The sequence below is a fragment of the Acartia tonsa genome, chromosome 6 (genome assembly GCF_053477335.1).
Source record: "Acartia tonsa isolate MP-2025a chromosome 6, ASM5347733v1, whole genome shotgun sequence".
Lineage (NCBI taxonomy): Eukaryota > Metazoa > Arthropoda > Copepoda > Calanoida > Acartiidae > Acartia > Acartia tonsa.
This window is the reverse complement of record NC_137265.1, coordinates 12,381,816-12,406,181: the sequence shown is the minus strand read 5'-3', so window position 1 is coordinate 12,406,181 and position 24,366 is coordinate 12,381,816. Positions and strand designations below refer to the sequence as shown.

Here is a 24,366-nt window from a genome sequence, read left to right as displayed (position 1 = left end):
CAAAATTATAACCTTATCTTTGTCAGAAACTTAGATTGCCTGTAACTGATTACATTTTTACAATAAAAACACCACATTTCATAGTCAAAATCTAAGAAAAAAATTCGATTTAAATTGCATTTTTAAACGAAAATCATAGCGGAAACAAAGGGGTAAACTAATACAAGCTTAGCTGTGATTGGTTGTTAAGCTGATTCAGCCTTCTGATTGGCTACAGTACATTCAGTACAACGCAAGTAAAACTTAATTTTTTTTAATGATTTTGACTATAAAAAAGGGTATTTTTATTGTAAAAATATAATTAGTTACTGGAAACCTAAATTTATGACAAAAATAAGCTTATAATTTTGTTTCTAGGCCACGTAGTTTAATTTCAAAGTTTTCAACATGAGCATTGCTATTCTTTCAAAATATTCATTGTACATAAAATGTCATTTTAAAATGCCTAGACCTTTTTTGTTATAGAAGCTGAAGGCTTCAAATTTCGGGTATTTGATCTACTTGTGGCAGTCTTTCAGCAGTTAAAGCGGGGTATTTCTTGCAGGCTTCCTTTAAGGGGTTTAGTGGAAATTTGGTATAGCTTTAATCAAATTTAAATATTTACACTTCTACCAGTCCGAATTCATTAAAATAAAAAGTTATGAGTAATATATTACACTAGGCAGCTTTTTAAAGTTGGTCATGTATAGGTGCGTGCACAGGAATGTGATTGGGGGGTAACCAAAAAGGGGTGATTTTTAAAATATAATTTTTGTTACTACTCTGTTATTTTTAAAGATAATTGAACCAAATTTTTTCCCTGAATCAAATACTACCCTAGGTAAACGATTATTAATAAATAATAGGGATTTCCAGCCGAAACCGCCGTCTACCGCCGAATTCCGCCGTGTTATTTGCTACCTCCTTTGGCTGTTTGGAGTCAATAGAAAAGATTGATATACTTGAATAAAAGTATTATAATACACCTTTTTCTATCCACTTACAACTAGCTTTTTAATATTTATAATTTATTTAAGAGGGGTTAGGTCTTTTTAAACTTAAAGAAAATGAATATTGAGACTGGATAATCAAGCTTCCTATTAAAGATATTGATTAATTTTATTTTGTAAACTATCTTATGTTTATTTTTCTATCTGTATAGTCTACCATTATAAGTACCTATTTAAATTTAGTACTGTCCCTCAAGGGCCTACAGGGGCCAACACCCCCCCCCCCCCACACTTTCTACTACCAAACCAGAAGTTAAAATTTTACTTCTGTTTTTAAAGGTATCAGACTGAGTTTTAAAGGAAAAAAGTATTCTTATAACTGAACTAAATATTTTTTTGGATATATGCCCCCCCCCCCCCTATCTAACCAAAAATAAGATGACCATCATAAAATTGATATCAAACAAACTTTAATTCATTTTAGAACAGTAAAGAAAAATCGGTAGACCAAGTAATAGACTAAAACAGTATTTGCCAGCTAAATCATAACATAAAAATGCTTTGTACTTACAAAAAAAGACAGAAGAAACGAACACATTTAATCTTTGAAATCTTAATGTTCTTAGAGTTTTACAGACAGATGAGGGGACTAAGTGAACTAAAGAGTAGATGCTTGATGGTGAGCTTAATCATCACAAAAAAAATCAGCTTTCTTACAAAATAAAACTGCGTAGTAGATCAAATTTTCCCTACAGATATCTTATGTCTGTTAGAGAATTAACGACAGACTGATGGACCAAATAAATCTTGCACTAGATGGTTGTTTGTACAGATAATGTTCATAAAATGATTTTCTTTCAACCGTCTTGAGTCGTAGCAAAGAAATTCACGACGTTTACATATCGATCCATACAGACTGACGGACTGCGAATTTGAAAGTAGCTACGCTACTACAAAATTTATTTTTGCACTTTCCTTCTAAAGACTAGAGTTGCAAACACCTTCCCTAAACACTAAAACCAAAAAAGAAATGAACTACCTATATGCAACAAATTTTTTTTTTAAATCTGCGGGCGGCGGATTTTTTTGCGGGTATTGCGGATAAGTCGCGGTTTTCCTTTAAAATTATTGTTTCTCATGTAATTACTGATTAATTTTAAAAAGTTTTACTCAATTATCTTTAATAGTCATGGAATAACAGAGAAATTAAGTTTGCTGTTATGATTTGTAATTCCCCCCCCCCCCCAAAATTTAGGTTTTACAGGCAATTTTCAGATTAAATTTTTTTAAAGTTGCGCTACCGACCCCACTCTGGGAACTTAACTAAAAGTTGTATTATATTCTCAAAATTTAGAATCATATATGGTTTGGTATGGGGTCGGCAGCGCAACTAGGAGTAAATTGACGAAAACTAATTTTTTTTGCTAAATTTTTCAATTAAAAAATGACGAAAATTATTTCATAAATTTACTTTCAAGGCATAAAATTAACACTTATAAGGTAAAATATATAATAAAAATGTTTTTATTTATTGATTTGGTGTATATATTTGTAAAGAATATGAACGAAATTAGTTTTTAATAGATATTTATGCAAAAAAAAATTATTTTTCATATCTAGGTAGAAAATAAAAAGTAGATTTTTGACCTTCAAAAAATATTGATTTGACCCAACTTTGAGATAAAAAAAAAACTTAGTTCCAAACGTTATTTTTTCTTTTCCTTGTTTATTATGCATGAGCTGGGGTATGTAAATCAATAATATCAAGTTAAAATAAGAAAATTTGACCATGACTTTTTTGCCAAATTTCCACCCTTAGACCGTTGTGCATTTGATCAATAGAGATGATTGCTTAAACTTAAGCTATAATGCTAATAAACTAACTTTTAGTTAGAAGTCACCCCCCTGCCTTCAACCCCTAGCCCTCCGGGGTTAAAAAAAAACCTAAAAATGAACCTGACCTTAATTTTCTCAGAAACCATTTGATCAATAGAGATGATTGCTTAAACTTAAGCTATAATGCTAATAAACTAACTTTTAGTTAGAAGTCACTCCCCTGCCACCAACCACTAGCATTCCAGGGCTTAAAAAACCCCTAAAAATGAACCTTAACTTAATTTTCTCCGAAACCATTTGATCAATGGAGATGATTTTTTAAACTTAAGCTTTTTAGGCTTATAAAATAACTTTTAGTTTAGAAGTTACCAGTAAACCAGTTACCACATTATTAAAAGTTAAGATATTTTGGACTAAAGCATATATGTGTATAAACTATTTTTTGTTTGGCAGATATATGGTTTTAAACTAACTTTTAGTTTAGAAGTTACCCATCCCATATGGCAGATATATGGTTTTAAACTAACTTTTAGTTTAAAAGTCACCCATCCCAAAGCCACCTTGGGCTCAAAAAACCCCCAAAAAATGTACTTAAATTTTTAGGGTTTTTTTAGCCCAGAGGGCTAGGGGTGGGCGGCAGGGGGTGACTTCTAAACTAAAATTAAATAAGCATAAAAGCTTAAGTTTAAGAAATCATCAAGGGGGGGGGAAGTTTTGCCACTTTCGCTTACTCCGTGATTATTGGGCTAGGTATTAAAGTTAGACTATAGGTTATTTGGGATAAAAGTTTACTTTTGGGTAGTAGCTCACGTATTTTTAATCATTTTTTGGATAACCCCACCCCCTAGCCCCCCGGGGCTCAAAAACCCACTAAAAATGAACCTAACCTTAATTTTCTCAGGAACAATTTGACCAATAGAGATAATTTTTTAAACTTAAGCTGTTATGCTTATAAACTAACTTCTAGTTTAGAAGTCACCCCCCTGCAGCCAACCCCTAGCCCTCCGGGGCTCCAAAAAACCCTAAAAATGAACCTAACCTTAATTTTCTCAGGAACCATTTGACCAATAGAGATGGTTTTTTAAACTCAAGCTTTTATGCTTAAAAACTAACTTCTAGTTGAGAAGTCATCCCCCTGCCGCCAACCCCTAGCCCTCCGGGGCTCAAAAAACCCTAAAAATGAACCTAACCTTAATTTCTCAGGAACCATTTGACCAATAAACTTGATTTTTTAAACTTAAGCTTTTATGCTTATAAACTAACTTCTATTTTAGAAGTCACCCCCCTGCCGCCAACCCCTAGGACTCCGGGGCTCCAAAAAACCCTAAATATGAACCTAACCTTAATTTTCTCAGGAACCATTTGACCAATAGAGATGATTTTTAAAACTTAAGCTTTTATGCTTGTTAACTAACTTATAGTTTAGAAGTCACCCCCCTGCCGCCAACCCTTAGCCCTCCGGGGCTCCAAAAAACACTAAAAATGAACCTAACCTTAATTTTTTCAGGAACCACTTGACTAATAGAGATGATTTATTAAACTTAAGCTTTTATGGTTATAAACTAACTTTAAGTTTAGAAGTTGCCGCCAACCTCTAGCCCCCCAGGGCTCAAAAAAATAACCTAAAAATGAACCTAACCTTAATTAAAATTTTTTATTTGAAGAGTTAGAGGTACATTTATTAAACCAAATATGCTTATTTTTGGATGTTATTGACATATTTGCTGAAAAAATTAGAATCGGCCTCCAGGTTCAGGTGCTGCAGGCCTCCAGGTCCACTCTCGACAGGTGAAAATTAAAATTTCTCATTTGAAGAGTTAGAGGTACACTTATTAAACAAAATATGCATCTTGTTGGATGTTATTGACATATCTGCTGAAAAAATTAGAATCAGTCTCCAGGTTCAGATGCTGCGGGCCTCCAGGTCCACTCTGGAGACAGGTAAAAATTAAAATTTCTTATTTGAAGAGTTAGAGGTACACTTATAAAACAAAATATGCATCTTTTTGGATTTTATTGACATATCTGATGAAAAAATTAGAATCGGCCTCCAGGTTCAGGTGCTGCAGGCCTCCAGGTCCACTCTCGACAGGTGAAAATTAAAATTTCTCATTTGAAGAGTTAGAGGTACACTTATTTAACCAAACATGCTTCTTTTTAGATGTTATTGACATATCTGCTTAAAAAATTGAAATCAACCTCCAGGTTCGGGTCCTACAGGCCTCCAGGTAGACACTGGATAGGTAAAAATAAAATTTCTTATTTGGAGAGTTAGAGGTTAACTTATACAACAAACTATGCATTGTTTTTGATGTTAATAACATACTTGAAGATGAAATTTAAATTGGTCTCCAAGTTCAGGTGCTGCAGGCCTCCAGGTCCACTCCTGAGACAGGTAAAAATTAAAATTTCTTATTTGAAGAGTTAGAGGGCAACTTATAAAACAGAATATGGATCTTTTAACTGTTATTACTATTTCTGGAGAAAAATATTAATTTGGCTCCAAGTTCAGATATTCACCTGGCCAGCTGCAACCAGCGGTCACCAAGACGCAGGTAAAAGTGTCCATATCAAAAAGTATCAATGAATATGATACCTAACATGTCTTAAAAAACTGAGAAAAAAATAGCGAAAATATCTGAAAATACACCCAAAAAGCCATCTGGAAGCCTGCAGTACCTTGAGGCCGATATTTTTTTATCTTTAAATATGGTAATATTATCCAACAAGATGCTTATTTTCTTGTGAATTGACCTCTAACTCTTAAATTAAGAATTTAAATTTTTTGATGTCTAGTGTTGAACTGGAGGCCTGCAGCACCTGAACTTGGAGGCTGATTTAAATTTTATCTTCAAGTATGTTATTAACATCAAAAACAATGCATAGTTTGTTTTATAAGTTAACCTCTAACTCTCCAAATAATAAAATTTATTTTTACCTATCCAGTGTCCACCTGGAGGCCGATTTAAATTTTTTCAGCAGATATGTCAATAACAACCAAAAAGAAGCATATTTGGTACCTCTAACTATTCAAATAAGAAATTTTAATTTTCAACTGTCTCCAGAGTGGACCTGGAGGCCCGCAGCATCTGAACCTGGAGGCCGATTATAATTTTTACATCAGAAATGTCAATATAATCCAAAAAGATGCATATTTGGTTTAATAAGTGTACCTATAACTCTTCAAATGAGAAATTTTAATTTTTACCTGTCTCCGGAGTGGACCTGGAGGCCTGCAGCACCTGAACCTGGCGGCCGATTCTTATTTTTTCAGCAGATATGTCAATAACATCCAACAAGATGCATATTTTGTTTTATAAGTGTACCTCTAACTCTTCAAATAAGAAATTTTAATTAAGGTTAGGTTCATTTTTAGGGTTTTTTTGAGCCCCGAGGGGCTAGAGGTTGGCGGCAGGGGGCGTCTTCTAAACTTAAAGTTAGTTTATAACCATAGAAGCCTAAGTTTAAGAAATCATCTCTATTAGTCAAGTGGTTCCTGAAAAAATTAAGGTTAGGTTCATTTTTAGGGTTTTTTGGAGCCCCGGAGGGCTAAGGGTTGGCGGCAGGGGGGTGACTTCTTAACTAGAAGTTAATTTATAAGCACAAAAGCTTAAGTTTAAAAAATCATGTCTATTGGTCAAATGGTTCCTGAGAAAATTAAGGTTAGGTTCATATTTAGGTTTTTTGGAGCCCCGGAGGACTAAGGGTTGGCGGCAGGGGGGTGACTTCTTAACTAGAAGTTAGTTTATAAGCACAAAAGCTTAAGTTTAAAAAATCATGTCTATTGGTCAAATGGTTCCTGAGAAAATTAAGGTTAGGTTCATTTTTAGGGTTTTTTTGAGCCCCGGAGGGCTAGGGGTTGGCAGCAGGGGGGTGACTTCTAAACTAGAAGTTAGTTTATAAGAAAAAAGCTTAAGTTTAAAAAATCGTCTCTATTGGTCAAATGGTTCCTGATAAAATTAGGGTTAGGTTCATTTTTAGGGTTTTTTGGAGCCCCGGAGGGCTAGGGGTTGGCGGCAGGGGGGTGACTTCTAAACTAGAAGTTAGTTTATAAGCATAATAGCTTAAGTTTAAAAAATCATCTCTATTGGTCAAATTGTTCCTGAGAAAATTAAGGTTAGGTTCATTTTTAGTGGGTTTTTGAGCCCCGGGGGGCTAGGGGGTGGGGTTATCCAAAAAATGATTAAAAATACGTGATCTACTACCCAAAAGTAAACTTTTATCCCAAATAACCTATAGTCTAACTTTAATACCTAGCCCAATAATCACGGAGTAAGCGAAAGTGGCAAAACTTCCCCCCCCCTTGTTCGAATGGTTACTGAGAAAATTAAGGTTAGGTTCATTTTTAGGGAGGGCTAGGGGTTGGCGGCAGGGTGGTGACTTCTAAACTAAAAGTTAGTTTATAACCATAAAAGCTTAAGTTTAAGAAATTCTTCCTATTAGTCAAATGGTTTCTGAGAAAATTAAGGTTAGGTTCATTTTTAGAGTTTTTTTGAGCCCTGGAGGGCTAGAGTTTGGCGGCAGGGGGGTGACTTCTAAACTAAAAGTTAGTTTATAACCATATAAGCTTAAGTTTAAGAAATCATCCGTATAGGTCAAATGGTATCTGAGAAAATTAAGATTAGGTCTATTTATAGTGGGGTATTGAGCCCCGGGGGGCTAGGGGGTGGGGTTATCCAAAAAATGATTAAATATACGTGAAGTACTATCGAAAAGTAAACTTTTATCCCAAATAACCTTTAGTCTCACATCAATACCTTGCCTTATAATCACGGATTACGCGAAAGTGGCAAAACTTCCCCATCCTTAATTCCCATTCCTTCCTCATGGATAAGGAAAGATAGATACCTACCTACCTATACCTGTAAAATACCTCTTATGGGCGAGGCTGACAGCCCGAGACCAAAACCAGTCCGAGTCCACCAGCCCAGGAAAACTAAGGGGAGCAGTAGTGTCCCCTTTTCTGTCCATTCACCCTAAATAATTCTAGTTTAGTCATGTTAATCTTTCTAGGTTTACCCTTGACGTCACCCTTATATCCCCGCTAGAGCCGCAGCTCTTAGAGGGATTTTTATGGGGCGAGTTAGAGTTTCCCTTTCTCTTTATTCCTGAAATGGTTTTAGATTAGTATAGCTGAGTCCAGTCTTCCTAAAACTAGTTTATAAGGTTAGTGGGGAAAGATTTGGTGAAAGTGTAGAACGTAGGAGGTAACCGTGCGCGCGCTTAATAAATTCTTCAAGGGAAAGTTTTCAGTTGAAGATAAAACATTGAACTGTTGGTTAAAAATGTCTTTTAATGCAAACATGGAGCTTTGGACTGAAATGAGTGAGCGTTTACAAGGCTTGCGAGCGGCTCTGATGGATAAGGCTGATCGGACTGACGAGGAAAATGTCAAGAGAGAGATTGCAAGAAGTATGTATAAGAATGGATGGCTAACAACCCAGCTAGAGTACAGCCGACCTACCCTTGAGCAACCTGCGGATGCCCAAGCTGATGAGTTGGCAGCGCTCCAGCACGAGGTTGATATGCATGAAGCTACGAGTGTCGCTATTTAGGGCTTTCAGCCTTAAGTACCTAAGTTAAAGCTGATCTAATTTTCAAGATTTCCAGATTAACTACCTAAGTTTTAATCATGAAAAAATGTTGGAGTCCTATCTATCATTTATGAAAGTCTAACTCTAATAAATCTGATAAAAATCTAATGTAATTTATTATTTATACTGTACCATAACCTGTATAGTAGTTGGATGTTTGCCTGTCAGTAACTCTTAGATGTCTTAGATGCGCTGTTTAACAATTATACACTCATAACGATTACATTATCTTTAATTTAATTTGGCTAGGTTTTAGCCACCTTAACTTGCAAGGTTTTTGCAAGTGAGAGTCAGCTAGTTTTCCTAGCTTATGTGTAATAATATTGCAAGGTTTTTGCAATTTCTTTTTCCTGTGTGTTGATGATTTCCGTAACTATTTTAATTTTACCTAAAGATATTTTGGCTAGGTTTTAGCCATTCCCGACTTGCAAGATTTTTGCAAGTATAATCATAGCTAGGTTTTCTAGCTTTTGTTACCTAGTATTTTTGCAAGATTTTTGCAAATGCTGGTCGACTAGTTTTTCTAGTCTTATAATATAATGGGCTTGTTTTCATTCTAAATAATCGAATCTACGCGTTGCTTTAATAAACTTAAGTACGTTATCGAGGTTAAGGGTGGGTAAGTCTATAACTCGCAAGAAAATATGTCCTAGATGTTGTTGTCTTGCATGGCTGAAGGCTGGGCATTCTGTTAGGTAGTGTTCTACCGTTTCCGCATCGTCAAATTCTTCGCACTGTTTGCATGTAGGTGCGGCCTCTATTTTCATATTGTTCAGATGGTAGCCAAGTGTTGCATGGCCTGTATAGATTTGTGTGATCATGTTCATCATCCTTCTCGGTTTTGTTATCAGTTTTCTCCACAAACCATTCCTGACACTGGGTAGCATCATTTTTGTTTGTCTACATGTTGTGATCCTCTCCCATTCTTTCTGCCAGTTTTTGAAAGTGAAGTCTTTAATTTCCGCTTTTATGTTTGCATCTGAAATGGGAATGCATTCTCCAGGTGTGTGTATTTTCATCATTGCCCCTAGCTTCGCTTTTCTATCGGCCACCTCGTTTCCAAGGTGGCCTTCGTGTCCAGGTACCCAGGCCACTAGCACTCTGTTGTCTTCTCCAAGTTTGTTTAGCAGTCTTTTGGTCTCAAAGATAACTTTGCTTCTTATTTGATAGTTTTGGATTGCTGTTATAGCAGAGGTGTTATCAAGGTAGAAATTTACCGTCCTGTTCCTTATGTTGTTTGATATAAGTGTGAAGGCTGCTTCTGCCAGCGCTAACAATTCAGCTTGATATACCGTTGTATGGCTACCCAGGTGTTGGGCGCCACTGATTTTAAGTCCTCCTCCAGTAATAATGTAGCCAAAACCTGCTCTTCCTGCCATCTTGCTGCCATCTGTGAAGCATGTAATTACTTCCTGGTCTTTTGTTCCTGGCTTCAGGTTACTTTCCCTAGCTTCTTGTCTAGTGCCAATCTTTGTTTTAAAGTGTGTAGGTACAAACTGTGTATGTACCATTCTGTCTCTTGGTAAAAAGATTGTTTTAATGTTCTTTGCCAGCTTACGTATAATAACTGCATGTGATTTTTCACTGACTATTTCAGCCTGCTGCACTGTCCAACTGTTGTTCCATATCAGTCTTTTGTAGGTGTTGATACTTTGTGCCTGAAGGTGAAAGACTATAGGTTCTAGTCCCAGCATCACTTCCATCCCCGCCGTGGGGGTGGACTTCATACTGTTAAGTATGGCCAGACAACCTTTCCTTTGTACTCTCTCCAGTCTTTTTCTGTTCTTTCCATTTAATCTACCTGAGATACCTTCAATCCAGATCATAGCTGCATACGTCAGGACTGGTCTCACTACTGCTGTGTAAAGCCATCTGCATATCCTTGGGTTGAGTCCCCAATTCTTGGATATCATCCGTCTGCAGTACATCATGGACATGGTTGCTTTGTCTGTTATGTTCCTTATATGAAGATCCCATTTGAGATCACTTCTGAATGTTACTCCAAGATATTTCATGCTTGACACATACTCCAGCTCAGTTTCATTCATGTAAATTTTTGGTAGTACAGGATTTTTCTTGTTGGTAAACAGCATCAGTTTGGTTTTGCTTGCTGAGAAGCTCAGTCTGTGGTCTTTGGCCCATTCCTCCAGTATATGTATGTCTCTCTGTATATTTTGTGCACAAGATATTTCATCCCAGCCGATTGAGATGTCAAGTATGTCATCCGCAAAAATGTAGAGGTCTGTTGGGTTTCTTTCTGGCATTCTATCACTTAGATTCTGCTGATTATTATTCCATAGGTGAACGCTTGCTACGGATCCTTGTGGTGTGCCTCTAGTTGTTTGTTTGGAAACCATGACGTCATCATGCATGGCTGTCACTTTTCTGTTTTTAAGCATTATTTCTGTCCACATTACCGTTTGTCTTGATGCTCCCATCCGCTCCAGGTTATGTATCATCATATTAATGGAGGCATTGTTGAAGGCGGCGTCGATGTCTGCGAACAGAACAATCGCGCACTCGCCATTCAACTTTGCCTTCTCAATTTTCGCCACTACTGCGTGGAGACAGTCTTCTGTATTGGTGCTTTCCTTGTAAGAGAATATTTTCTTGCTTGTTTTAGATCTAAGATGATTTTCACTAACTTCCCAGTAAAGTGTTCTTTCCAAACCCTTTAATAGGAAGCTAGAAAGGCTAATGGGTCTTTTAGATTTAGGATCAAGGCTGTCTTTTTTACCAGGTTTATCAATAAACGCTACCCTGGTGTCTAGCCAGGTTCTAGGGCACTTACTTTCCCTCACACTTCTACGCCATAGCTTCACAATGTCCCCCCCAATGATTTCGATGCCTTTCTGTAAATGACACGGATAAATGCCGTCCATACCTGGAGATTTAAACGGCTTAAAAGATTTCAATGAATTAGTAACTGTTTCAATATTAATAACTCTTTCAATATCAATAAAATTATTATTATTACTATGGTCATATGGCTCCGTATGTCTGTCATCCTGTTCGTCCGGAAAATGTGTATTTAATAAGACATTTAAGGTATCCTTGATGTTTTGTGTGTACTCCCCATTAGGTTTTCTCACAGTTCCCAGCTCTCTGTTGTTGTTCATCTTCATCAGTTTCTGTATCCTGGCTGCTGCATCAAGTCTGTCCATTTCCTGGCACAAATTGTACCAGGCCTTTTTCTTAGCTGATTTAACTAATGTATCATGCCTATTTCTAACCGCCCTATATTCTGCTGCTCTTTCTTCATTATTAAATCTACCTACCCTTCTCCTATGGAGGTTAACTAATTTCTTACTAGCCTCAAGGTTCGAGCTCCACCATTGTGGGCGATTCTTAGATCTTTTCTTAACACTAGGACAACTATCATTGTAAGCACCTATGATATCATCCCTGAGCTGGTCTGCAGCTGTATCTATGTCTACCAAATCAACATTACCTCTTTTATTCCGCTTTTCTTGTAGCATCTCCTTGTATCTCCGCCAGTTGGTTTTCTTTATACATCTAAAATTATCAGAGTTATTTATGTTAATATTTTCAGTTAGCTCGAAATCTATATACGCATGATCCGAAAAAGATTCAATATCACTGACCCTCCATCCAACGACCCTATTAATCAAAACGTCCGAGACAAAAGTTATGTCTAAAACCTCGCCTCTCAAGATGTTAGAAAAAGTTGGTTTGTTACCTTCATTTAAAACTATAAGGTTTTTTGAAATTATGAATTCAAGTAAATCTTCTCCCCGTTTTTGGGACTCTGACGAGCCCCAACTCAGATGTCTTGAGTTTACATCTCCCCCAATGATAAGTGGTAAGCTATTAACTCTGGCATATTCAACCAGTTCTATTAGTTTTTTGGCGGGCGGCGATTTTCCTTCCGCCTCTGGTTCACCTGGACAGTAAATAGAACAAAAGATTATTTGTTTATTATTAAACCTGAAAAGAACTGCTGTATGATCCCTATCCGTGAATTGATTAAGTTGGCAACCCCTAACTTCTTTGCTAGTAGCTATACAAGCTCTATTATCATTTTCTCTACTACAGTACACATTAATATTGTGAAAAAATTTTACCTTATTATTTGAAATATACGGTTCTTGAACCAAGATAATTTTTCGTCCAAATCCTGTCCGTTGGGCATTTGTAGTCGTCATCGTTGTATCAGTCCGGTCATGGCTCCCAGTAAGCCTGGCCCCACATTGAACTGTGGCAGAGACAGCTTTGTGTAGGTTGGCCTGGGAGATTGGAGTATTATTTGTTGTTAGTGTTGGATTGGGCAATAGTATCTGGCTCTAATATGCTCTCATACTTCTTGTATGCCTTGTCTCTCAAGTCTTCTTTGACGGCGGTGATCATACCGCCGTCAGACAAGAAGACATATGACATACCGAGCTTCAAGCGGCCTTTTAGCCTGATCAGTTCCTTGAACAGCTTCTCATCCACCTGCAGTCCGACGGTGAAGAAGCCATTCTCCGTGTCTGACAGCTTGTTCTTGGTGATCTCAGTTACCTTGAAATGATAGTCCCTGGATTCTCCAGTCTCAGGGTTGACATATTTATCCTTGATTATCTTATTCCACAGTTTTATCTTGATCTCCATTGTTGTCAGATCCTCACAGAAGAATTTTGTGTGGATCTTGCCTTTCATACTGCGGTATAGTCTCTCCTGTGGCTTGTAGATTATGAATTTTATGCCCATGTCCTTCAGCTCCTCTGTGTGAGGGTCCATCCTTTTGATCTCGTTCTGGACAAATTTGGCCGTGTAGTTGTTGTTGCAGGCAATCCAACCTATACGGTTGTTAATTCCACCAAAGATTGAGAGGTCAAAATCTTCGTTACCATTTGTCAGGAATTCACAATACTTATTAACCATGGTGGCATCCACGTGGTCAAAGGCCGCCTGATCGATAGCAATGCTATCATCATCGTACCTAAATTCATAGATAATGTTGTCAGCTGCCAGGGTTGCATAACTAGGTCTGCTATGAACTTCATCCATCACTTCTTCTTCAATGAGCTTTGTGATAGATGGTCCACCAGTAGATTCTTCCTTTGCTTTCTTGAGCTTGTTGAATTCAAAATCTCGCTGTTTCTTGGCAGCACGCTTATCAGCACCAGTTCTCCTTCTCTTCTCCTGAATATCAGACATATCAGATATATTATTAGTGTTTACATTTCTCTCTTTCTCTTTATTCTGTACTTCCGTCTTTCTTTTCTTTTCTCTGCTCTTGACCACAATGAAAGGTTCATTGTCATCATCATCTTCATCCTCCATGTCAAGTATGGCTGGGTCTACATAAGTAATGTCTTTAGTGTTTCCTTCTAGGTCCAACTTACTGTCATTTGCAGTCCAATTAAGTTCTGTTATCTCTTCTGTTATTTGCAAGTGTCCAACAGTCTTTCTTATTTCCTCTTTCTGATTGTCTTCAAGACTCATGGCACTGAGCTCAAGACTATCATCCTTGATTGATTGTGCGTCGTTGTTAAAAGAGTCATCATCAATATCAACATAATCATCATCAGTAACATTGGTTCTCGTAGACGAGTCCCTATGTACGTTCTGACTTTTTAAGTTCTCAAAGTTCTTGCCTTGGGTCCTTTCGTTTCCGAAACCCCCTGGCATTACCTGTACAGTAGCCCTTTCACCGCCTTCCGCCTGTACAGGATCACTTCCGGCGTGGGTATCGGTAACCATCGGGGATGTTCCGCCCCTAGAGACCACGCTGCCGCTACCACCGACGTGGCCCCCATCTCTGCTTGATTTCTTGGCCTGATTCATTTTGAAAGAAGTTCTGCAAGATTAATTTGCTATTAACCATAGACAGTTAATTTTAATTAATCCTGGTGGAGAGGGGAAAAGAAAGTAGAGGGATAGATGGAGGAAATGACAAGAGTCTGAGATCTTAAGCTACATAACATAACATCCTACTTGAATCCATTAGCTTGAGTTAAGGGAAGTAAGTAAGCTAAGGAAAAATAAAAGAAATGAAGGGTTTTGTCCTAATTAAAAATAAAAACTGAAAAACCCTGACTCACTTTTTAAAAATAGTCGCTACTAATTAAAAAGTTTAACATAAATTTACTAATTTTCACCATTGTTTGATAAAATTTGAACTTGAACTTGAAAATTTGCGGTAACGCTTAAACTAAGTGTACACAATGGTGACCCTAGCGACTCCTTACGGTGATACGTGTAATTAACCGAGACAGGGTTGCCGTCAATCATAATTGTTGGTTGTACTTTTCATCGTTATTTTTAATTTAAAATCGGACTAATCTTACTGTTGTGTGGGGGGGTAAAAGTAAAAATTTTAAAATATTTTGTTAACATCTCTTTTTGTGTAATTATTTGTAAGAGTACCATTTTTGGGGGATAAAAGATGTGAAAAATTTTCCTAAGTAGACAACCAGTGGTACTCAAATATGGCGACCGTGGTATGACAGTAATTTTCTTGAAAATCACGCAACCTCGTTCCTTATAATTAAATCTCTTAAATATTAAGATGATCCAACTACAAGTTTGGTCCTAGTTCTTTTTAACCTAATTGAGAGATGTTAACCCCTATCTTATTTTGACTATTTTACACTTGTAAGATTTGTAAAGTAGTGTCTACACACCTTTTAGTTGGGTCCCCTGGACCGTAAGCCCCCGTGCCTCGACAAGGCTTGGTGTATCTACGACCCTCTCTTAACCCACCTAGACTGATGCTCCCTTTCGAGCGGCTAGGCAAGGGAGGGCACACGAGGGACCTACCTACCTATACTAGAAGAGGGCTTTTAACTAAAGTAAAAAGGTAGGTACTTATAATTTTTCCACAAACTTTTAATAAAAAAAAAGATTTGCAGTTTCTTTTTTGTTTCTCTTAAAAACTAACACTAACTATAAACCATAGGTAGATTAATTAGGTAATATTTTCCTTTTAAGTTTTAACAAATGAATTTATTTTAGGAAATATGAAAAAGACACACCCCTGCCCACACCCAGCTATAAGAAGAACAAATGGATGAAAGAAGGTGATAAATCAGCGGATAAAAAGAAGGTAGGTGTAACAGAGCTGCTTTTCTTATAACATTGTACCTTATTGTTGAAGTAATCATATGAATAGGACAATATCAAACCAAAAAGGCATTTCGTATTACAATTAGAGTTCAGTTGCCACGCTTTCTTAATAATAATTAGCTGTTACAGGAATCATCATGTCAAGTTTCAAATCAATAGGACAGTTCTAACATGTCTAGATTAACAATAAGAGCTATCTGTTTTGTTAGGATTTAATGACTGATCCTAATTAATTATAGAACAGTTTCGCTCTAAAAGATGGTATACGTTAGGACTGGAGCGTAGCTACTCTAGTATAACCTTTTTTTTCTTGCTAAGGGTGAACGTGAGCCAGTAAGTGATGAGATCTATCAGGATGAAGAGAAACGTCTAGACAGGAAACACAATAATCAAAAATGACCAGTTATTTACGCGTTTCATAGTGATTTGACTGAAGATAGGCCAGATAAAAATCAAAATATATTTAGTTGTTATTTGAATTTTTAGAAAAGAAATCTTGAATTACCAACCTACACCTTTTTGACTGAAAATATTTTAGTAGCGAATCTACTCTGTAACTTCTAATTAGAAATTGTAATTTACCAGGGGTCTTAAGGGATATTACGACGGACGGTAAATTGATATACATCTCCAACTATGTTAAACAAAATTACCTTAATGTACATTATGATTATTGTTTCGAAAAGTTTTGACAAACTAGAACCAACCAATCATTCAACAGAATTGAATTCATGTTCTTCGTTACTTAAGGATGTTATCATCCTTGTTCGATTGATACAGGGAAAGGTTAATTAAAGATTATTGTTGGTATGTGTAGGGAGTGGTATGGTATGGACGAGGGCCAGGATGAATATCATAATGCATTCAGTAATATTCCAGAGGAATATGTCAAGGCAAAAGAAGCTCAAAGGTAACTTAAGTTAAGCTGGTTTCCAGGAAAGTGTTGGCTATGGCTTCGAATCACCGCCTATAAAAAATGCTGGTTCGATTTAGTTTTAGTAAAAAAATAAGGCTATAGTTGCATTAGAACCAGTTCTAAGCCAAACAAAAAATCATTTAGCTTATCGTATTATAGACAATTTTTCTCGAATAATTGAACAATAAATCAGAAGATAATAGCAGTTTTACTGGCCTGGGCTTTCGTCCCCTTATGTCCAATATATCTAGAATTTCCCCCTTATTTTTTTATTTTAGAGAGTTGAAGCGAGTAAAACATTTGACCGCCAAGCAAGCCGCCAGAAAGAAAGACAATGAAATGTGGGAAAAGAACAGGATGATCAGATCAGGTGATTTATTATCCCATTATTTTATAATTAGGGTGAATATGTAGGTCTACCGTTGCAGGTATAATAACAATCATAGTTAATTTTCCTGTATTTTTGATGTTAGAATGAATTCTTTTTGGTTAAGAAAAATATTCCCTCAACCAATAAGAAGCTTTACTGTAAAGGAGAACTATATCAGTCTAGTATGTAAAAATAGACCTTAGGTGGTAGCGCAGTGATAAATGGCAGGTGTCTCCATTTAGACAAGAACAAACATTTGCATCTCTATTCTGAAACTAAACAATACTTGTCATCTGTATAAGTTAAGCCCAGAAACACATAAGCTTATTCTGTAATGAAAACAACTAATAAATAAACATATCAAATAAGATCAACATAAATATATTTTTGGCAGCTTTTAACATTAATAAATAACAGCTTGGCATAGCTTAATTAACAATGAAGAAGTCTCCTTCCCACTCTACTTCTTCAACATGATCAGCAGGACTTGTATCTCCTGACTGCTTGGCATGGATCTTATTTGACAGCTTGGCATGGTTATCAGCTTGGCATCATTATGTTCCTGAATGTAACATAAGTTATTTGTAACATAGTAGTTAGCGAGGCCTTAAGCTACAGACAGACTTATATCCTGTTACTTTTATATCAGGATTCAATTAAAGACAGTGCTTATTCATTAGGGTTTAAGTTCAAGTCCTCCAAATGCCCCTACCCATTAATATATTTTTGAAAATAGAAGAAAATAATTGAGTTTGGGGGAGCTGAGTTTCAGTTTTATTTTGTTTACATTTCTTGTGCCACCCTACGCAGCTAAATAGCATAAATCCTGCCCTAGGCTACTATGAAACTTTCTTGAAAATTTTGGGACGACTAGCCCAGTCGTATTCGAGATCTTTACTGACATTCAAACACAAAGCTTGGTACTTTTTAGAATATGATTATAATAGATAGAAAACCAAAACTACGTGGTAGAAAATACTAATTCTTGTAGGTGCTGTAACGAAGCTTGACTACGATGAGGATTTTGAGGAGGAGGGAGAGGCCAAGGTTCATCTTCTTGTCACAAATATTGTTCCTCCATTCTTGGATGGAAGAATTGTGTTCACCAAACAGCAGGAACCTGTCATACCTATCAAGGATCCTACCAGCGATATGGCCATGGTTTCCAGGTAAGCCTAAAGTGTATCGCGTTTTTTTATGATGTGTCATACTAAAGACTTTAAAAATGATATATTTTGAATGCACCGACCATATATGAAAAAAGGGCATTTAATAACAGGCACAGTTTAGACTTAAAGACAAAGCGCGTGTAATCAAAGAGTTGTTTGTCTTGTGATACTACATTTTAACTATGGATAATTTAATATGATAGATTTATAGCTTAGCTTAGATACCTAGTCAATTGATCATATTAGTTCTTACAATTTAAAAAAAGAAATTTCTAACAGACAAATAATTTTGTTTATATTAGTTCCATGAAACGTCAGTTTTAATTTTTGGACATTAAGATAAGTTAAGTATGCAATTTGTATCAGTTTGAATCATGCCTTATCGTCCCTGTAATATCAGGAAAGGTTCCCGGCTTGTGCGGATCCATCGTGAGCAGGCGGAAAGGAAACGGTCACAGAAAAAAGAATGGAATCTTGCAGGAACGTTGGTTAATGTTATGCCTAATCATCTTTTGTAATCATTCATATCAGGGGCTCTCACTCATTCTCATGAATGGATCATCAAAACCCCATTTTTTAGTTTTAAATACATTTTCACCTTATAATTTGTTAATATAAACTAAGCATGAGGAATATCTTTTTTTTTCACTCCAAAAATTTTTCAAGATTACAGCAAATTAACAATATTTAGATTAAAAGAACATTAGATAAATTAAATTAATAAGATTAATTTAAAATTCTTATGAATATTTATTGAATGTAATATTAAAATGGCAATTATTAAAACTTTTTTTTCACCAAACAAAGATTTTAAGGGTAAAAGATCACCAGATATTTATTTTCCCGCCATTTTAAACATTAATTTTCCCGCCATTATGAGTATTAATTTTCCTGCCATTTTTCCGACTTAATAGAAGCTGGTATAACCTACGAACACATCAGGCACGAAGCTTGGTGATCTGTTGGGTGTTCAGAAGGTTGATGATACGGAGGCCAAGGACACGGATGACAATACAGACTTCAGGGCAGACTCAAAATTTGCAGACCATATGAAGGTTAGTTTAGAATTGAGTTGATTATTTTATTGTTAATTATCTTAATTTTTTATCAAAACAAATTAAAAGCAATGTTTAGGTAAATTTGTTAAACCGATGATTTTAATTTAAAAGTGGTGTAATTTTGTTTATCTTGATTGTAGGTGGATCAGGAGGGAGGAAAAACAGATTTCAGTGCCAACAAGACCATCAAGGAACAGAGAGAATATTTACCCATATTTTCTGTCAGACAACAACTACTCCATGTTATAAGAGATAATCAGGTCTTACATTTTTAAACGTTGCTACTCTTCACCTCATTTACCACTTGTATTTTAATTTAAAATTTTCTTATCCCTTAAGATCCCCGCTAAACCTCCTTTAAACGAATTTTTTACCCAGGTTATTATTGTTGTTGGTGAAACTGGTTCAGGAAAAAACTATGCAATATTTGCCTAATGTGCATCAATTCATCCCCCATTGTCTTATCCCTCAATATCCCTTAAACAGCGCAGCCTCTCTATATATTGATTGTTTTACCCAGGTTGTTATTGTGGTCGGTGAAACTGGATCAGGAAAGACTACGCAATTGACGCAATATCTACATGAGGATGGATACACTAAATATGGAATGGTGGGCTGTACGCAGCCTAGAAGGTAAGAAGTTTTATAGGATCAACATTTTGCCTTTATCTTTTTTGCCAGTTTAACCCTTAACGGTCGGGGGGGGGGGGGGCCGGCGTTGAACGCCCCCCCATCCGGTTTTTTCTATCTCATTTTCTGTGTGTGAAAGATAAAGAGCCCAAACTGCTTGACTTTTTAAGTGTGGGTATGAGACAAAACTGAGAGTTGAAATTTTTTGAATATCTCCATCCTGGCGGGCACAGGATGCCAGCAAACCTGGCAGGGTCATCCAGGTAAAGAGCAAAAATATTTTTTTGACTTAAACAAAGCATTTTATCTTATCAAAATACTAAAATATCCTCTAGTAGTACATCCTCATATTAAATACAGGTGTTCAAGTCAATTTTAGGTTCTAGGTATGATCCTGCAGGTCCTGATCCTCCAGGTTTCCAGAAATCTTTAAAAGACTTAGAGACTTCAAATTTCAAACTTAAGCTTATCTTACATGTCTACATAATGTATTAAAATTTCATAAAGATCCGCCGCCGTTTTCCCGCCGACTGCGGCGGCTGGCAGCTGCCAAGTACAGCTGCGGCAGCTGAATTTTTTTTTTTGATATTTGAATTATAAAATTTACATAAAGATAAACATTTTCTGCTAAAAAATTTTTATTCTAGCTTCAAAAGTAAAAAAATTACAGCCGTTTGAAAATTATAAGTAAAAAAGGACCTAAAAACAAAGGTTGTTAAATAAAAGGGTGAAGGAAGCGAAAATTGACCTTGACTTACTTAAGGTCGAAAATTCATCATAACACAGGGGATATGCACAAAAAATTTTAGCCCTCTAGCTCTAATAGGAACTGAGATAATAAGGGGGGGCGTTGAACGCCCCCCCCCCCCGACTGATTAAGGTGCGGCAAGGGGCCCGACTGTAAGGGGTTAAACTAACAGTCCAGTCATAAGGGGGGGGGGCGGAAGTGACACTTTTTGAAACCAAAACTAAAAGTCAAAGGAACTCAACTAAAAAAAGAGTTACAGGTCTGAGATTTTGCATGGCAGTTGCTTTATAGGGGTACAATATGGAACTGTGAAGAAACGGCGGCGCAACCGCCGAAAACCGCCGAGAAAAGGCAAAACAAATTTCGGCGGGAAACGGCGGTTTTCTGCGGTTGCGCCGCCGTTTCTTCACAGTTCCATATTGTACCCCTATAAAGCAACTGCCATGCAAAATCTCAGACCTGTAACTCTTTTTTTAGTTGAGTTCCTTTGTTGACTTTTAGTTTTGGTTTCAAAAAGTGTCACTTTCGCCCCCCCCCCCCCCCCTTTGTTTAACTGGGGCTGGCCATCATATCCCCATAAAAGTAACATGATATCAGTCTGTATGAAGCTAATGATTTGCATACATCTGAATCGATATGGTTTTCCTTTATTGTGAAGCTCCTTATAGGTTTTTTGATCTATATTATATAAAGCTTAGATAGTTCAAAAGGTTCAGTTATTTTTAATTCAGGGTTGCTGCGATGTCTGTAGCCAAGCGTGTCAGTGATGAGGTTGGCGTAGAACTTGGGGAAGAAGTCGGATACTCTATTAGGTAACTTTTTTCATTGTTTATTAGTTGCACCACAGCTAAGTACTCTAAAACTTGAATCCTAATTCGTTGTTTTTTTTCGAAGAAGCTTCTAATTTTGTTGTCGTTGTTGATTATTATGTCGATAATGTAAAATTTTACATGCAAAGTATCCCTATTATCATTACCAAATTGTAAGTTTTGCTATAAAAGTATTCTGAATTAAGAAACATATTTAAAAACACTTGTTTAGACTTCCGAATTAATATTTTGTTTCGAATTTGTAGAGCTTCAGTTTAATTCATGTTGTCATTCTTGTTTCGTTTAGATTTGAAGATTGTACAAGTGAACGAACAATGATCAAGTATATGACTGATGGTATTCTACTTAGGGAGTCTCTTAGGGAACCAGATTTAGGTAAATATAAACAGGGAAGAGGGAACTATGATCAAGTACTGATGGTATTCTACTTAGGGAGTCTCTTAGGGAACCAGATTTAGGTAAATATAAACAGGGAAGGAGGGAACTATGATCAAGTACTGATGGTATTTTACTTAGGGAGTCTCTCAGAGAACCAGATTTAGGTAAATATAAACAGGGAAGGAGGGAACTATGATCAAGTACTGATGGTATTCTACTTAGGGAGTCTCTTAGAGAACCAGATTTAGGTAAATATAAACAGGGAAGAGGGAACTATGATCAAGTACTGATGGTATTCTACTTAGGGAGTCTCTTAGAGAACCAGATTTAGGTAAATATAAACAGGGAAGAGGGAACTATGATCAAGTACTGATGGTATTCTACTTAGGGAGTCTCTTAGGGAACCAGATTTAGGTAAATATAAACAGGGAAGGAGGGAACTATGATCAAGTACTGATGGTATTCTACTTAGGGAGTCTCTTAGAGAACCAGATTTAGGTAAATATAAACAGGGAAGAGGGAACTATGATCAAGTACTGATGGTATTTTACTTAGGGAGTCTCTCAGAGAACCAGATTTAGGTAAATATAAACAGGGAAGGAGGGAACTATGATCAAGTACTGATGGTATTCTACTTAGGGAGTCTCTTAGAGAACCAGATTTAGGTAAATATAAACAGGGAAGGAGGGAACTATGATCAAGTACTGATGGTATTCTACTTAGGGAGTCTCTTAGAGAACCAGATTTAGGTAAATATAAACAGGGAAGGAGGGAACTATGATCAAGTACTGATGGTATTCTACTTAGGGAGTCTCTTAGGGAACCAGATTTAGGTAAATATAAACAGGGAAGGAGGGAACTATGATCAAGTACTGATGGTATTCTACTTAGGGAGTCTCTTAGAGAACCAGATTTAGGTAAATATAAACAGGGAAGGAGGGAACTATGATCAAGTACTGATGGTATTCTACTTAGGGAGTCTCTTAGAGAACCAGATTTAGGTAAAAACAGGGAAGGATGGGACAATGGTACCCAAAGTCAACATATACATGATATCTTATTAAAGGGTGTGCAAAAAAAATGCGGACATTTTTAAAATTAAAATTGCGCGGCTTGTGTTAATAGTAGAAAATTCTTATGCATATCGTTAGAACCGTTATGAACTCTAGTTTTTGAAAATATAAGAACGAATCCTGTGCTACGTATAGTTAGGGAGCTACGTGGTGAAATGTTCCTATTGCTTTAAAACTTAACTTGCGAGTAAATTATCAAATATCAAAGTATAAAAAGATTGAATAAAAAAATTGCAAAACAAGTTTATTTTTTATTTTCAAACAATGAATTCAAGAAAAATTATAAAATTAACTAATTTATTAACAAACTAACAACAAACAAAGAAGTTAACAAACTAACAACAAACAAAGAAGTTAACAAACTAACAACAAACAAAGAAGTAATGAATAACTAATAATCATTTTTAAAGATTTGATCTCCATTTTTCTGTATTATGGCCTTTGCTCTTGCTGGTATAGAATGAATAAGCTTTTTGCACAAATCTTTGTCAGCATCAATTTCTTTCCAGGCGGAAATTATTTCCTTTCGTAGATCCTTAAGTGTATTTGTATTTTTAGATGCTATCCTAGCTTTAATAATGGCCCATACATTTTCTATAGGCCAAAAATCTGCTATCTTTGGAGCTTGGATATCAGGATTGATCCAGGTTTTGAAGCTACACTTTACAGCATCCAATGCAACTTTACCTCGATGTATTGTAAAAGGATTTATTGTAAAAGAATGATTTCAGTACAAATATTCGTAGATTTTTTCATATTCAAATAGAAGATTTGTATGACAAATAAATACAAATGTTTAAAAAGCTTTAAAAATAGGTTTATTTTTTTTTTTCAATATTTTTTTTAATTTTCTGGTTTACTCGCAATTCAAGTTTTAAGGCAATAGGAACATTTCACCACGTAGCTCCCTAACTATACGTAGCACAGGATCCGTTCTTATATTTCCAAAAACTAGAGTTCACAACGGTTCAAACGATATGCATAAGAATTTTCTACTATTAACACAAGCCGCGCAATTTCAATTTTTAAAATGTCCGCATTTTTTTTGCACACCCTTTAGTTGGCTTACAAGTTTTTTTTTACTTTTATCAAATCTTAAATGGTTGGTACAAACTTCTATGTCCAAACTTTTCCACCAACAATTATCTACAGAAGAAACAATTGAAGTGCACATCAATTTTATCGTCCATTGTCCTATCTTGGAGATAAACAGCTAAACTTTTTTTTGTAGAGCATTCAAAATATTTTTGACTCGGCCCGTCGGTCTGTCAGTCATGCCACAAAAAGCTTTCTATGAATTTTTTTATTACACTGAATATCTGCTCTAAAACTGACTTCCATCCATAATTTTTTTGTGCTTCGCTACTTATGAATGTTGTCATCCTTGTTTTCTAACAAACTTCCTATTATTAGATATGTACTCATGTATTATTATGGACGAGGCTCACGAGCGTTCGTTGAACACAGACGTTCTGTTTGGTCTGCTACGCTCCATCATTAGCCGCCGGACAGACATGAAGCTCATAGTCACCTCGGCCACAATGGACTCGCAAAAGTTTGCGGATTTTTTCGGCAACGTGCCCTGCTTCAATATTCCGGGAAGGACGTTTCCTGTCGAGGTTATGTACAGTAAAAATGTTGTTGAGGTAGGTTTTTTTTTTTAAATCCGCAAATAGATAAGAATTAAGGTCATTTTTGTCCCATAAGTTGCGTAGCTATAAAAATGTTTTGAAAATAATGGTTATACCATAAGATTAGGTATAA

At 36.2% G+C, this 24,366-nt stretch overlaps 3 protein-coding genes across 3 annotated transcripts in view; 1 reads left to right on the top strand and 2 right to left on the bottom strand.

The window, feature by feature from the left end:
- The window catches only part of Prp16 (ATP-dependent RNA helicase l(1)G0007), a 53,148-nt gene that overhangs the window by 5,218 nt on the left and 23,564 nt on the right, over positions 1-24,366 (top strand). Inside the window, exons 6-17 of the mRNA XM_080163523.1 lie at positions 15,320-15,410; positions 15,749-15,808; positions 16,249-16,340; positions 16,625-16,716; positions 17,708-17,885; positions 18,286-18,373; positions 18,836-18,940; positions 19,084-19,203; positions 19,464-19,576; positions 21,053-21,133; positions 21,438-21,526; positions 24,016-24,248. Coding sequence (XP_080019649.1) covers positions 15,320-15,410; positions 15,749-15,808; positions 16,249-16,340; positions 16,625-16,716; positions 17,708-17,885; positions 18,286-18,373; positions 18,836-18,940; positions 19,084-19,203; positions 19,464-19,576; positions 21,053-21,133; positions 21,438-21,526; positions 24,016-24,248 — 1,342 coding nt within the window. The remainder of the gene's footprint in view (positions 1-15,319; positions 15,411-15,748; positions 15,809-16,248; positions 16,341-16,624; positions 16,717-17,707; positions 17,886-18,285; positions 18,374-18,835; positions 18,941-19,083; positions 19,204-19,463; positions 19,577-21,052; positions 21,134-21,437; positions 21,527-24,015; positions 24,249-24,366) is intronic.
- Positions 8,254-12,580, bottom strand: LOC145321875 (uncharacterized). The gene is made up of 2 exons (XM_080163519.1): positions 12,445-12,580; positions 8,254-11,875 (listed from the first exon to the last, which is right to left on the bottom strand). Exons 1-2 carry the CDS (start codon positions 12,510-12,512, stop codon positions 8,911-8,913), a joined length of 3,033 nt encoding a protein of 1,010 aa, XP_080019645.1. The 5' UTR covers positions 12,513-12,580; the 3' UTR covers positions 8,254-8,910.
- Positions 12,439-14,281, bottom strand: LOC145321878 (uncharacterized). Its single transcript, XM_080163521.1, has 2 exons — positions 13,997-14,281; positions 12,439-13,504 (listed from the first exon to the last, which is right to left on the bottom strand). The coding sequence occupies exons 1-2, from the start codon at positions 14,147-14,149 to the stop codon at positions 12,623-12,625; spliced, it is 1,035 nt and encodes a 344-aa protein (XP_080019647.1). The 5' UTR covers positions 14,150-14,281; the 3' UTR covers positions 12,439-12,622.